Here is a 15,677-nt window from a genome sequence, read left to right as displayed (position 1 = left end):
AGGCACAGGCTCCAAGTAGTCAGTCCTGTTTCCCCTCAACTCGGCCACTTCCCAGCCAGGTGGTCTTGGGCACAAGACTTTGCTTCTCTAAGCCTCACTTTTCTCATCTGAAAAATGGGGATAATGATACATCATCCCTCACAGTACACTAGCCCCCAATGCAGTTTTTGGTGATCATAACATAATGATGCATTAGTTTGTTCATTGGTGAATAAATGTTAGTTCCTCTATAGGACAAACATTTAATCCTTGCTCCCTTCATCTCCAACCAACTACTTTTGAGAGATGCATTCTGGCCGAGAGACCCCCCTCCCCAGCCCACCTGTCTCTTCATAGTTAGGCCTGAATGGGAGTTTGGTGCTAAGCCCAGGTGGGGGTAGGTCTCTAACACTGTCCGTTCACTGGGTATGTAACAGATATTAACAGTGGGCTCTGTTCAGGTGCCTGTAGGGCAGCCAACAAAAGAGACCCAGCCCTGTCCTCCCAGAGCTAGCATTCCAGGCAGAGAGACAGAATCCACACAGGTAACTAGATACTTAGATGGGACAGTGATCTCAGCTATGGGTGCGTACAAGCAAAGAAGAGACACAGGGTGATGGAGTGGCGAGAGACGAGGGTTGATGGTGGTCAGGCACACCTCTGTGAAGAGGTGACATCTGAGACCTGACCGACGAGGTAAGCTGGCCCAGGCATGAGAAAATCTGGACAGGCGTTTTCTAGAGAGCAGAAATGGCAGGTGCAAAGTCCCTCGGGCAGGGGCAGGGATAGAGAGGAAGGCCAGTGTGGCTGGAGTACAGGGAAAAAGGATGGTGGTGGGAGATGAGGTGGGAGGGGGCATGATAAGGTAGGGCAGTGACAGATCTTGGAGGCCATAGTAAGGAGAACAGATGTTATTCCCGAAGCAACTGCTGAGCAGCGACTCCGTGCACCACAATGCTGGGAGCTGTGTCCAAGGCCTCTTCACAGCAACCCTGGGCATTGAGAGAGGGAGGGAGGCAGGAGGGGTGTGTCCTGGTGGGCTGTCGAGGAAAAGGCTGGGCTCCTGAATGGTGCAGGCCACAGGGTCCCCTGCCGGCCCCGCCCCTCAAAACAACAACAAATGATTTCCTCTCCCTATGACTCAGGTCTCTCCAGGGTCGTAGCAAAAGGTCCCTCAGAAAAGACGCCTTTTGGAGTCCCTGTCACTCTGAGCTGCCTCCCACCGGCACGCACTGCCAGAGTGAAATCTTTAAAAATGCAAGTCAGAATTTGTCCCTCCATGGCTCGCACTTGCTCTGAAAATATAACCTCGAGGCTCTGATGAGCAGCCTCTTCCGCCTTCTTCCTCCCCACTTGTCTGCACACAGCACCTTGCTGTTCCTCAGATGGCACAGCCCTCCCTGCCCCTGGGTCTTCCCTGCTGGCCCTTCTGCCTAACTGCTATCCTCCAGGGCTTCGCTGACAGGCTCCTTCTCACTCTCCCAGTGTCCTCACCTCTCCTGGGCCACCAAACTGATAAGACCTCTCCACACTCTGCTCCCCATCCATTGCTCATAGCTCTGATCATTCTCTGATCATTTACACGGATTTGTGGACTAGTTTACTGCCTGCCTCCCCCAACTACAGCACTCACCCCACGAGGCAGGAGGTTTTTGTTAGTGTTGTTGTCAGTGCCGTATCCTTGGAGCCTAGAACACCTCATACAACAAGTGAATATGTGTTGGATGAGTGAATGACTTCAGTTGATGCGCACAGCGGTTCCATGAATAATTGTCCCATTTCACAGGTAGAGAAACTGAGACTGGAAAGTGAAGCCACTTGCCCAAGGTACACAGCTAGCAGGGAGCCAAGACTGCAGAGAAGACAATCTGACTTCCACCCTCACACTGGTGCCCTGCTGAGGTTGACATACTGTGTGGCCTGCCAGGCCTTCGTCCTCTGAGCTCACCTCAACATTGTCATCCATGCAATGAATATAAAATCCCAGCCCTGCCTTTCCCTCGGAAGGTAGTGAGATTTGGAGGATGTCATTGAAGCAGGCCCCCGCTTGTCACCTGTACTGTACCACACCCAGGAGGGGTGGGTAAGAAGAGGTTCTAAGGCAGGCCTGCCATCAGAAGGGTTAACCTGGCCTCTTTGTCCCATGGTTGCCATGGGGACAGTTCCTGTCCTTCAGGAAGCAGGGAGAGCAGTTTCCTGTTTTGAAGAAGGCTTGAGGGCTGTTTTCCTCCAATCAGCCTGCCCAAAGAGGGGCAGGAAGCCCAGGGCCGGGCCACCCCTGCTGCTGGGTGTGTGGTGGAGCCATGCCCACACCCAGCCAGCCAGGAGGGGCCTTTGTGGAAATGCGGCCTCGGGAAAAAGCCAAACAGGCCAGTAGAAGGAAAAAAAAATGGCTGGCCGGAAGAGGGTGGTCACTTCCTTCACAGACCTTGGATCCCACCCAGTGGTGATAAAACCTCCAAGCTGGTCCTGCCCAGCCTCAGACTCCCCTCCCCCAGAGCTCAGCCCTTCCTTGGGGAGCTGAAGGCCTGCTGGACAAAGGCCTTTGAGGCCCCTGCCTGCATACTGGACACCAGCTTAACTGGGCTACAGGCCCCCGGTTCCCACCCCCGCCTGGCATGCCCTCTCCTGCTCCCCTCTGCTTGTGTAATTCCTACAGGGTGCAAAGACTTCCTCTTCCTGGAAACCTTCCCAGCATGCATTTGAGCCCCAAAACTGTGGGTGAGGAACATTTATGAGTTCAAGCCTAACCTCTCTTGGGGCCTTTGCCCCAGTTCTCTTGGGTCACCCCACTTCCAGGCTTGTCCCTCCGATTCCCCTACCACACCATCTCTCACACAGGTCTGACCACGTCTCACCTTCCCCCAGAAACACTCTATGGCTCCCCATTACCTGCAGGGTAAGTCCAAACTCTTTGGCTAGCCACTGGAGAGCTTTTCCCTACACCTGTCCCAGGATGTGAGCACAGCACACTTCTCACCTTGGCCCTGTCCTGCCTACCTCTCCATCCCCACAGGCACTTGCTCAGGCTATTCCCCTACTTGGAATGGCAACCTACTTCTCTACCTGGAAAATGCCACTTGACCTTTAAAGCCCATTGTCACCTCCTCTCTTCTAGCTCCTCAGCTCAACTTAGTCCCCTGCTTTCACCCCCAGCTCCACTGTTAGCTGACCCTAGACCCTCCTCTCGAACCGAACTGTGAGCTCTTCAAAGTCAGGAAGGTAAAGAAAAAGGGGAACTAACATTCTTTTAATCCTCACCACGACCCAAGAGAAAGGTCTCATTATTACCATTTTACAGAGGAGAAAATTGAGTTGCAGAGAGGCGAAGTGTCTTGCCCAAGGCCACAGAACCAGTGACTGGTGGAGGCAGGGGTCTCCAGCTCCTTTCTGTCTTTGTGCCTGGGTGTGTGCAATGGGGGTGGGGTTGTAAGATGCCTGAGCTGAACTTACCTGAGGTCCCCCACCAATCTTTGGGTCACGGAAAGGGAAGGGTGGCCTTGTGAAGACTCATCCACCCGGCAAGTGTCTGGCTCAGATTTGCTGGGCCCTGGAGCCAGGAAGGCAATTCAGTGACTTTCCAGGGAAAGATAAGCCCTGGGAGCCGGTGCTGTCACAGCCAGAGCTTTGTGGTGTAAAAAGCCCGAGGCTGCAGAGACCTGAGGATCAGCAGCTGAAGAGGCTGCAGGGCCAGGGTCATTTCCTTTTTAATAACATGCATGTTATCCCTAGAGACAAAAGGTATACCTGTTCCCTGTGAAAAATGGGAGACCTAGCTGGATTCAGCTATAAAGTCAGATGTGAAATGCGAGGTGGCAGCCAATTGGGCCCCAGCTTTTTGGAAGAGCCCCCATTTCAGTGGGGAAACAAAACCCTGATTGTCCCTTCCTCTGGACTGGGACAGGAAGCAGACCCCAGGCTGCCGCCCCACGCTCCCGGGCTCCTGTGAGGCTCCCAGGTTACCCCCTCTCACCCATCCCAGTATACACCAGGTGCTCAATATGTGCTCTCTCCTGTCCTTCACCAGCTGATTGTGGGGTGTGCGTTGCAAAATTATTGAGCACCAGCTGTGTATTTGACATTTAAATAATAATGATCATTTATTGAGTGCCTCCTGTGTCTCTCCCTTCCCTATTGAATGTTTTAGATGAGTTATCTCATTTAATGAGCAGACACTATTTCATGTCCAATTGATGGGGGCCAGTGTGCTGAAATGGGTAAGAAAGCTGTCCCCAGAGCTGGGATCCCTACCACTTACTTGCTGTGTATCCCTGGGCAGATGCCTCAGCCTCTCTGTGCCATGGTAGTTTCGTCTGTAACATGGGAGTAATAACTGCCCACTTCATAGGTTTGTTGAGAGGATTAAATAGGCTAATAACATGCAATACACTGAGTACACAAAATAAGTACTCGGCAAATACTATTACGATTTATCAGTGGGCAAACTGAGGTTGGGACTTGCCCCCAGGACAGTGTGGCTCCTGACCACTGCATTCTACAGCCTGTCCCAGAGGCTCGGCCATGCTGCCTTCACCTTCACATGAGCTTACAGAGCCTAGATGCCCTTTGTTTCTGGAACACATGGCCACATCCAGCTGCGGTTCTGGCTCTGCACTTTGCCGAGCTTTCAGACAGGCGGGAACAGGGAGCTGGATTCCAGCAGTTTTGATTTGAGGTTCCCTAAGCTGTGTGCAGGGAGGTAATTAGCCCCAATGGTCTAAGGATAATAAGATGGGAGATGTTTGCTTACTTAGAGGATCCTGATCTTTAACTCATATGATGAGTTATGCGTGTGTGAGAGGTGTGAGGGCAGGGTTTTCAGGGGGGTGGAGACTGGGGGTCTTAAAAGGGTCCAGTGAGGGGTGATTTTGACTTCAGAGGTCCCAGGGAACTGGTTAGCCTCACACCAGGGGTCTAAAGGCATCTGAGAGGAGTCTGTGTTTCCCCCATTAATGCTCTCATCGAACTGATGGATAATTACCATTGGGTGTCCTGCCTCCTCAGCTGGCCTGGAAGCTCAAGAAGGCCAGAGTGAGAGTGGCCTGTTTGCTTGGGCCTTGACCCAGCACCTGGCACAGAGTAGGCACTCAGTGCACTTTTGTGGAAGGAAGGAAAAAAGGAAGGGAAGGAGGGAAGGAGGGAGGAAGGCTGGCTGCCTAAGCCTCTGGTGCTGACTCGGCCACTGTGATCTTGGACAAACGTGGTATACTGTGAATAGCACAGGCCTTGGGGACAGACAGACCTAGGTTTAATCCCAAGTCCACCACTAGCTCTGAGTCTTGAGTAAGTCTCTCACCTGTCTGGCCCTCAGTTTTCTCAACTGTAAAATGGAGATAATAAAATCACTTCCCATTATCACCAGAAGCACGTGGAGAGTACACAGTAGATGTGACAATCAGCATTTGTTATGATTATCAATCTTAGTGTCGCCGGCTGTTACTGCCACAGCCTCCTCACCTGCCAATGTGCTGGTTGGCCAAGTGCCTTTAACCCCCCAAGTTCCTCAGGCTCTGAGGCTCCCGCCTGGCTGTTCCTCAGATGTAGCAGAACCGTGGTGTCCCCTTCCAATGCTCCTACAGACATGGGCTGGGTCATCATGATGAAACTGGGAGCTGCTGGCCATTCTGACCATCCAAGGCAGGTAGAAACAAGGGAGGGGAAAAGGGAGAGAGAAGGAGGCCTGGAGAGTGCGGGGAGGCCTGAGCCCTGCTGTGGATCTTCTTTAAAGTTGTCACATCCCAATGCTGCCAATGAAAAGCAAGGAGAGGCTCCTGCCCTCAAAAGGCAAAGCAAGAGACTGCAGCCATTGGAGGAGAGGTGCATGGTTTCAGGCTCCATGTGATTCCAACTTGGGCCTGGATGTCAGGAGGTGTGGATTCCACCACTGGCTATTGCCCTAACTCGCTGTGTGATCCCAGTCTAGTTGTTTTCCCCTCTGGGCCTCAGTTTCTCAGTCTGTCAAGTGGGCATAACACCTAAGCTATGTGCAGGGAGCTGTATGGATGGCCCACGGTCTGCTGAGAGGAACAGGTAAGATGGTAAGAGTGACTTGGGAAACATGAAGACCTAGATGGATTTTTTGGTAGTTCAGAACTCAGACCATGTTCTCAGAGTGAATGGGCTATGCTTCCTGGCTGGGCTGTAGGGGCAAGTCACCTCCCCTGTCTGGGCCTCAGTTTTCCTGCTGTGTGAAATGGGGATATAATAATCCCTTTCTAGGATTCTTGGGAAGAATACATGCATTAAAGGCTCAAAACAGGAGTGAAGATGGCCATTACTCCTCCCCAGCCCCCACAGCCATAGTCTTTGTGGTTATTTACAGCCATCCCTGAGCTCAGTGAGAGGTTACGGCTCAGTTCCTTAAGAATTGAGCAAGTCCAAGCACCAGCATTAGCACCGGATGTTTGAAGAGCCTTATGGTCTTTTACATCCATTTTCTCTTGTTAGGAAAAGTAAACAAAGGAATGAACAGTTGAGCTTCACCGCCCATCACTCCACCCTGGCATGCGGTTTCAGCTCAACAAGTTCAGACCTGTGTTTTTTCCCAACTGTCACTGGTGCTATGATCTTTTTAAGTAGACTTTGCCTAGCCTCAAATCCCAAATTCAACAGTAGTGGAAAGGGCTTAGCAAGGCACTGTGGTCTGTCCTGCCCTCCCTTCTCCTGTGCTCAGGCCCAACAGTGAAGGGAAACAGCGGTTGATGGAGCGATTCTGACCATCCAAGGCAGGTAGAAAAGAAAAAGGGGGAGAGAAGGAAGGCCTGGAAAGTGCAGGTAGGCCTAACTCCTGCTGAGGATCTGCCTTAAAGGTGTCATACCCCAACCCTGCCAGACAGAAAAGCAAGGAGGGGCTCCTGCCCTCAAAAGGCAAAGTACAGTGGTACCTCGGTTTTTCAATGTCTCCATTGACGAACATTTTGGTTTATGTATGCTGTAAACCCGGAAGTAAATGCTTCGGTTTACGAACACAACTCAGAAGTCGAATATGTCACACGACTTCCGCTGAGTGCAAGATCCTGAGACCTAGCTGTCGGCTGTTTTCGAATGTTTCAGAGCTGGTGGATTACGTTCGAAAACCGAGGTACCACTGTATTAATAAAAGACTGCAGCCATTGGAGAAGAGGTGCATAGTTTCAGGCTCCATGTGATTCCAACTTGGGCCTGGATGTCAGGTGGTGTGGATTCCACCACTGGCTGTTTCCCTAACTGGCTATATGACCCCACTGTATAAGCCTACCTCTCCTGCTCTTACCCTGGGATCCTAGGTTATTTGGGTTTTATTGCTAATCCCTGAACAAGCTCAATTTTTGAAACATATTTTCTTTTTGCATCAGATATGCCCCCCACCTTCTCAACCATCAGCTCCATCACTTCCCACCTCCATTACCTCCCTCAACTCCATCATCTCCACCATCTTGACCAACTTCACCTCCCATTACCACCAGCCCACCATCACTTCACTCAGCTCTACCGCTTCCATCCCCCATCATCTTGACCAGCTCCATCAGCTCTCTCATCTCCTCAAGTCCATTTCCACATCTATCAATTCTACCACCTCCACCTCCTCCACCACCAACAATATCACGCTTTCTATCTTCACCGTGACTTCACATCTCCTACCTCACCTCCTCTGCTCCCTTCACCTGCAATATGATATCTTCCACATCCACTATCACTTCCATCATCACCTCTCCATCACCATCTCTAACATCTCCGGGCAGGGATCCATAAGGTTTATTAAGAGCCCAAGTAACAAATTCTGTCATTGATTTTCTATTCCAGAGGTACGAGTATTTCTCAACAAAAGGTTAGAGGCTTAAAGACTCTGGTGGCTCAGAAATGAAAAGGTCATTTAAAAGAATAAAATTCAATTCCTGATTTGGGGAAACTGAGGTACACCCTAGGCCCTTGCCTGTAAATGTGCATAATCTAATTCCATACTGTGGGCATCAGGAGATGAAAGTAAAACAAAACAAATCCTGCAAACCTGGGTAGGTGTATGAAGATGCTTAGAGAGTGTGAAACACTATGTAAGATTTTTTTGTTAAGATGGGAAAAAAAAAGAGTTTAACATCTTTGGAGGCTTTCCACATTACCTAACTGAAATTCATTCATCTATCTTCAGTATGTGTGCATTAAACACCTTCTGTGTGCCAGGCACAGTAACAATTCAAATCAGACCTTCATGTATGTCATATATTTTTAGTGAGCACCTAATATGCACCAGGATTTCTGCTGGGTTCAAGCCCCCAGATATCCAGAATCCTACCAATCTTCCAATAACGTATTAATGAGACAGAGGCCAGGGATTAAGTCCTCACCCCAGCGAGAACCTGGGGTACCAGGATGTGTTTTCTCTGCTTCTGTGTCCTTTGGAAGCATTTGTCCTTTGGCCAAAAAGAAATGGGTGGGTTATCTAGGGCAGTGTTTCTCCAGTGGTGATGTGTATACAGATTATCTGGAGACCTTGTTAAAATGCAGATTCTGGTTCAGTGAGTCAAGCCCGAGTCATGCTGATGCTTAGAGCCGCGGGGTGTTTTGTCTATGCAATGAAAATATCTGGTTACCTAGGACCTGCTCGGTATGTCCATTGGAACCCCTCTACCCTGACCCTTCTGTACCACCTATTGGGACATTCCCAACTCTCTATTCCCCAAGCCAACCTCCTCTGGGTCCTCTGACAGACCATGTCTTTGCCCAAGCTATTCCCTCTGCCTGGAAGGCCTTTCCTTTACTTGAACCCTCTGCACTCTGTGGCCACCTCAGAGTTCCTAAAAACTGCTGTGCACTCTTGTCCCCATCGCAACACTTGTCCCGGGAAGCAGAAACTATCTGCCTATGTTGCATGGACAATCAGATGGGAACTCAAAGTGGAAGCTTGGTGGGGGTCATCCATATTGCCTAGCACCAGGCCTGGTCCCAGGGAGGTGCTGACCACAGTGTGCTGAGCAAACAAAAACAGGCTCCTCATCAACCAGGTCTCCCTTTCAACATCACCTCCTCAGGGAGGCCTTCCTTGATCACCCATTCTCTACTCGAGTGTTTCTCAAACTTCAGCTTGCATCAGAAGGATCTTAGGGGTTTGTTAAACACAGGATTTCTGATTCAATAAGTCTAGGGAGGGTCCCGAGAATTTGCATATTTAACAATTCCCATACTGGTCCACACAATTTTGAGAGCCAATGCTCTGCCCCATTACCCCGGTTTATCTCCCTCAAGGCACTTATCACTCTCTGAAATTACATTTATTGCTTATTTGTCTTGTGACCTTCTCTCATCTAAGTTCCATGAGGGCAACAATTTAGGGCTGTCTTGTTGGGCGCTCAGCATAGCGCCTGGCGCAGGACTGAATGATGCCTGTGGTTGAAAATAAAGATGGATGGTCCGTTTGGAAAAGGGACCAGGACGTCCCCAGGAGCCCAACTAGCCGGCTTTCCCCGGTCCCCGATGCTGGTTCCTTGAACCTCGCACGGGTCCCCGAGTCCCCAGGGCCACGGCCCCTTTAAATGTGCACAGGGATGCCTCGCCCCTCAGCTCCCTCAATCCCTGACAGAGCAGAAAGGGAAAAAAAAAAAGCCTTCCTCTTCGCGAGCGGGAGGAAACGTCTAGGAGGGGCGGCGGCAGCGGCCGAGGCAGCGCAGGCAGAGGCGCGGCAGCCAGCGCGCAGCGCGCCCGGCGCGGAGCCGGGAGCCGGGAGCCGGGAGCCGGGAGCCCGGAGCCGACGCCGCGCGCCGCCCCGGCCACCGCCCCCACGCGCGGCGCGCTCGCGCCCCCTCCCCGCCCCGCCCGCACGGCCCCGCCCAGCCCGGGAGGCTCGCGCCCGGCGCCCCCACTTGCCCTGCGCTGAGCGAAGAGTCCGAGTGAACGCGACGCCGCGCGCTGCCCCGGCCGCCGCCCCGCGCGCCCTGTGCTCGCGCCCCCTCCCCGCCCCGCCCCGCCCCGCCCCGCCCAGCCCCCGAGGCTCGCGTCCTGCGCCCCCACTGGCCCCGCGCCCCGCGGGGAGTCCGGCGCGCGCCGGGGGGCGGGGCGGGCGCCAGGGGGTGCGGGCCCCGCGGGTCGGCCCCGGAGTGAGACGGCGCGCGGACTCGCGCTCGGACGGAAGGACTGACCGACCGACGGGCGGCCCCGGGCTCCGCGCTCTGGAAGATGAACAGAGCAGGTAGGAGGCTCCGCACGATCTCGGGCGCCGAGAGATGAGCGCGAGGGGGCCCCGGGCAGGCGCTCCAAGTGGGAGCCCGCGGGGCGCCCGGAGCGACGGCGGAGAATCCCTCGACCGTCCCACTCTGCTGGCTTCGGTCGAGATACGGGCGGGTCCGGAGTCCCCTCGCCGAGGAGACTGAAGCATCTGGGGCCCCTGTGCGAGTCTCCCCATCTCAGGGACGGCCCCCTTAACCTCGGGGAGGCCGCACCCTGACCATGTACGCTCTCGTCCCGCTCTCACGGCGGCGCCCGGAATGGGGGTACCCTCGGCAACAGAGAAGGGCGTCCCCTTCTCAGAGGCAACTTGGTGGCGCCCCTACACCCGCACCCCGGCCCCTCGCGGACCCCTCCTGGCGCACGGGATCCGTCCAGGCTCTCCACACCAGGGGCTAGTCCTCGTCCTTCTGCCCCCGCGGCGCGCCCTTAAGAGGGTTACTGTTTCCCTTGTATCTCCTAAGACCCCGAGACGCAGCTTGCTCTCCGAATAGGACTAACAAGCCCTAAGTCATTGCCCCCTTGGCGAACCCCTCCCTCGCAGCGCCCGGGCCCGGGGCCCTCTTTGTGCCTTCCCCAGGGGACCGAATGCCAAGGGGACCGTCGCCGAGGCTAAGCTGCACTCCAGGCGTTCCCTCCCATCCCTCGTGTGTCTGCCTGGTGAATCGGACTCGCCAGTTCAGGGATTCCGTGCAACCCAGAACGTGTGTGACAATAAAGATTAGCGATTTCTCCACTGGGGTGCCACTGAACAAATTTAGTGACTGAGACTCAGAGATAGGCGGTTCCTGGAACCCAGTTCCCGGGATTCCTGACTCCCATCCACACGGCGTGGGGGGGGAGGGGGGCAGAAAGTTCCCTCAAAGAGGAGAGTTTGCAAGGGAACACTCCCAGCTAACTTGATCTGCCTGCCAAGGGGCGGTCATCCCTTTTTTTTTTCTTAGAATTTAGCAATAGGCAGCCCTCTCCCCAACCAACACCCTTGTCTGAAGCCATACTCCAAAACACACATCCCTAAAGAAACAGGAAGCCACCATTTTGGTTGTCTTAGAACCATATCCTGCTGCACTGTGTGTGTGTGTGTGTGTGAGAGAGAGAGAGTGTGTGTGTGGTGGGTTTTTTTCTTTTTAAAATCTTTTTAATGAAAAAAGTCATTGTTTTAGGAGTGAGGTGCAGACAGGAGATACTGGTTGGACTGATAGGAAAAAGGAGCCACTTGGGGACTTGGGAGTGTAGCAGTTGCCTCCTTGTGCCAAGGCCCTGTTGCTGCGCATGTGGACACCTAGACAGAGTGTGGGTCACAGGATACCCGGGAGGTAGGAGCAGGGGAGCCACTTTGGGGTACCTGGAAAGGCTGGAACAGGTCGCAGCACCCAGCCAGCCATTCCGTGCGTGGAGGAAAAAGGTCGCCTCCTGCCTGTGCTGGCACAGCCTGGACAGAGCCAGGCTAGCTTTTTCCTATACTCCTAATAAAACTTGCTTTAAAACAATGGTGAGAGCGGTTCCAGTTTTCCCACGTTTCGCTCCATGAGGCTAGGGCAAGCCCTTCCTTCTCTGAGAATCTGGGGGATGGAGTGAGCCAGAATAAACTGAGAGGACAGTTTGGTCCCAGGAAATCTCAGCAGTTGCTGCTGTTGGGTTCAGCCCTCCTATAATCTGTGCCCAGCATAAACCTGGTTCCTTTTTCTGTGTGATGGCAATGATAAAAACCTCACATAATGATTTCTGTGTGCCATGCTCTGGATTTCCTGATCATGTAGCGTAACGGTTCACAGGCTCCATAGGACGGAATCTCAGAACCACCATGTACTTAGTTATGTGACCTTTATCAGGTTACTGAATCTCTCTGTGCCTCAGTTTCTTCATCTGAAAAATGGGGATAACGAGGTCTTGGTCATTGAGTTCTCACGATTCAATGAAATAAAGCATGTAATGTACCGGGAATAATGTCTCTCACATTCCAAGTGACCAGTAAATGCTAGCTAGTATTTATTGAGTGCTTACTTGCTAAGAATCAGATGTCACTTTTAAGTGTTTTACTTGTATCAGTTTAGTTTTCACAGTGACCTGATGAGGTGAGTACTTTTGCTATCTCCATTTTATAAATGGAAAAACTGAGCTGCAGGGATTTAACGGTCACTGACTTAATGGGGAGCTGAGACAGGACTGAAATCCAGACTGTCCAGCTTGAGAGCCTCCTTTTTTACCCAATGCCTAACACATAGTAGGTACACAGGAAATGTTTGCCAGTTGATTTTGTTAGTCATCCTATGTCTGTTATTTCCCTTGAACTTCTCAACAGCCTTAAGATAAAAGGGTATTTCTTCCATATTACCAAGAAAGAAACAGGCGCAGGGAGGCAAAGTCATGTGCCCAAGGTCACACAGCTGATGTATGGCAGAGCTGGGATTGGAGTCCAGGTCTGTCCAAGCCGGGGCCCCATGCTCTTCCCACTCTGTGCCAGGTTGCCTTCTAAATAAGTGCCCTGTCGTGGATCATTGCACTGGCTTAACAGCAGCCTAATTAGAAATCATCAGGCTTTGCATGGACATTCCAGCAAGCACCCTGAAATGAAAGTTAAATTAAGATGCAATTGGAAGGTGAAATTGGAAGATAATTACTCTTGGAACATATGGTTATGAGAGTTCCAGGGGGAGTATAGTGAACTGCGGTTGAAACAGGCTAGGGAACTGAAGACAGGATGTCAGGGGACATGGTAAGAAGAGCGATGAGTTTTAATAGGCTGTAGGCGGCCAGAGGAGAAGGCACTTATGGACTGGGGCAGTCCCCTCACTCTACCGATGGGGAAACTGAGGCTCAGGGAGGAGAAGGGACTTGCCCAAGGTCACACCTCCATTTAAGGGCAGAGCTGGGAGTGGAGATCAGAGCCCTCGACTCCCCGTTCAGTGCTCCTTCCAATACCCCTTCTAATTGAACTTCTATCTAGCTGACAAGGGAACAGCAAGCATGAATGTATGAGTGACAGATATTTAATTAAAATAGAGAAAGAAAATATAAACTGGTACCAGGGACTGGCTGGGGATGATTTCTATCGCCAGAGTTGTTAAAAATCTCTTCTCCTGTCACTGGGGTTACCCCACCCCCCAGTTAACTCTTAGCGTCTTGGCTTGAAGGATATTTGCATTCAAGTCCTCCTGAGGCTTAGCAAATTGCCAGGAGGTCCTGGTGTTGCTAACTTGGGGCCGGGGAGGGTGTGACCCCCAGACTCTGTGATACAGAGAGAAGGTTTATGCAGCAGTCAGAGGGAGTCAGGAGACAGACAGCTCCATCCATGCTGCGTTCGGGACAGTCAGAAAGTTAAGTTTAACCCAGAAGAGGAACTGCAGCTCTGATTTATCCTGTAATCCCGCTACCCCCACCATACTCGAGCTCAGCAATAGTGGGCTCTACCATTTTCCCAAAGGGCTTCGCATCTCACTGTCTCTGCACCTCTGCACACTGTTCCCTCTACCTGGAACTCAACCTTCTTTTCGATTGTGAAATCCTCTCTTTCAGCGGGCAGCCCTATGCTACCTCTTCCCTGAGCCTTCTCTAGGCAGAGTGGCTCTGAGACCCAGATAACGGTGCTGAGGGCAGGGGCTCTATCTGGCTCCTATTGGTGAAGGAGGCAGGGAGAGAGCAGAACGGGAAGCCCTCACACTCCTTTTATTTTCTTTGCTCCCTCCTCAGTCTCCTTTGCTGGCTCCTTCTCGCGCCCTCCTTGGCCCTGCTCTTTTCTCTGTCCACACTCCCTCGCTTGGTGATCTCACCAGGTTCATGCCTTAAATTCCATCTCCCTGATGGATACCTCCAGCTAGACCTATCCCCGGAACCCAGGCTGGAATACTCAGGGGCCCACTTGTCATCTCCACCAAGGTGTGTGATGGGTAATTGGAATCTGACAAGTGCAAACTGGAATTCTGGTTTCCCGCCCCAGCACCTACAAGCTTCCCCAATTCAGCTGGTGGCAACTTTTCCAGTTGCTCCAACTCAAAACCTTGGTGTTGTCCTTGACTTCTCTCCTTCTCTTCCACCCCATATCCAGGCTGCCTGCACATCCTACCAGCTCTCCCTTCATATTGGAATTCTACTCTTTTTCACCACTTCTGCTGCTACCAACCAGGTCCAAGCCTCCATCATATTCTGCATTATGTTTTGCCTGGATTATTGCAAGAGCCTCCTCGCAGGTCTCCCTGTGTCTATCTTCACCACTTCCACCAATTTCCACACATTAGCCAGCATGTCCATGTCTTTCTGCTCGAGCCCCTTCATAGCCTATACTCTCCCATGACCCTCGGACCTCATCTCCTGCTTGTCCTTCTCACTTGCTCGTTCCCCTCCAGCCACTCTGGCCTCCATGACATGCCAGGTGAGTCATGGATTCCCTCACCACTTTCAGATCTTCGCTGTAATGTCTTCTCAGTGAGACCTATCCTGTTCACTCTATTAAAAATTGCAACCCCAACTCCTAATCTTTTTCCATAGACTTTATGATAATTAACATACAATATGGAAAATACCCCTTTTATTGCTTATCTCCCACCACTAGAATATAAGGTCCATGAGGGACAGGGTCTTTGTTTTGTTTATTGGTGTATCCAAAGATTATAGATGAGTGCCTGGCACATAGTAGGTGCTCAATAAATACCTATTTAATGAAATAGGGTTAAAGGAAATTGGATGGGAGCAAATGAAAGCAGTCATCCACCTTATGGTCAGTTAGTACTTCTGAGCTCTGGACTCAAACTTATGTAAATTTCTCCCTTGGCTAGCTGTCCCTGGTCTCCATTTCCCTGCATTTTTTCCTGCATTTTTCTCTTCTCTACGTCACTAGAAGGGAACCCTGAATCTCCACCGTAGAGGAAATTTCAGTGGCAAAGGACCAAGGCAGAAGTTCAAGTGACTGCAGCGGGAAACCCACATTCTACCTGGTCCCTGCTCCCGATTTTCTGAGTAACTGCATGCCAGTCACCTGCCCTCTTTGTGCCTCAGTTTCCTCATCTTTCAACGAGGAGTCAGACAAGGCCTTTCTGCTTCTGGCATCCTTTGATCTCAGAGCGGATGCAGGTGAAACTCCCTGAGCTTCAGAGCTAGAAGCAGGGCATGGACGCTGTGTACTTGTCATTCCTAGAGGCGCTGTGGGGAAGACATTTTCTTGCAGAATCATGCCTCAGATGCCCACTGTAACCTTTCCCGAAGAGACGGCATCCGCAGATCAATAGCTTGATTGGATGAAGGATGGGGTGGGAGTGGGGGCGATACAGCCAAGGTGATGGTCGTTTTTCATGGCCCTTCTGTCCCTGTCAGGTCTCATGGCACCCATGTGAAATACCACCTGTTAAGGATGAGCAATGAGACTCCCCACCCCCAAAGAATAATTTCATGGAAAGCCTGACACCTGATGTTGAGAACTTGAAGCTAATATATTGCATAATATGTAAATATAGAGCAAGATGTGGGGTAAGCAAAGACTGACTTAATTAGAACAATAATAGCTACAGTTT

At 51.7% G+C, this 15,677-nt stretch overlaps 2 protein-coding genes across 3 annotated transcripts in view; both read left to right on the top strand.

Moving 5' to 3' along the window:
* LOC308507355 (uncharacterized protein C3orf20) overlaps positions 1-10,087 on the top strand; it is a gene marked incomplete at both ends in the record, with an annotated part of 95,166 nt that extends 85,079 nt beyond the window's left edge. The window contains 2 exons of the mRNA XM_081072202.1: positions 9,533-9,839; positions 9,932-10,087. Of these exons, the coding sequence (XP_080928328.1) occupies positions 9,533-9,839; positions 9,932-10,087 (463 nt within the window). The remainder of the gene's footprint in view (positions 1-9,532; positions 9,840-9,931) is intronic.
* FGD5 (FYVE, RhoGEF and PH domain containing 5) overlaps positions 10,008-15,677 on the top strand; it is a 107,075-nt gene continuing 101,405 nt past the window's right edge. Inside the window, exon 1 of one of the 2 annotated variants that reach the window (XM_081071659.1) lies at positions 10,008-10,138. In XM_081071659.1, the coding sequence (XP_080927785.1) occupies positions 10,126-10,138 (13 nt within the window). In that variant the 5' untranslated portion in view covers positions 10,008-10,125. The remainder of the gene's footprint in view (positions 10,139-15,677) is intronic. The other variant, XM_081071660.1, reaches the window with a different exon arrangement.

This window comes from Rhinolophus hipposideros (genome assembly GCF_964194185.1).
Source record: "Rhinolophus hipposideros genome assembly, chromosome: 14".
Classification (NCBI taxonomy): domain Eukaryota; kingdom Metazoa; phylum Chordata; class Mammalia; order Chiroptera; family Rhinolophidae; genus Rhinolophus; species Rhinolophus hipposideros.
Note: the sequence above shows the minus strand (reverse complement) of the source record. Positions and strands in the feature narration are given on the sequence as shown.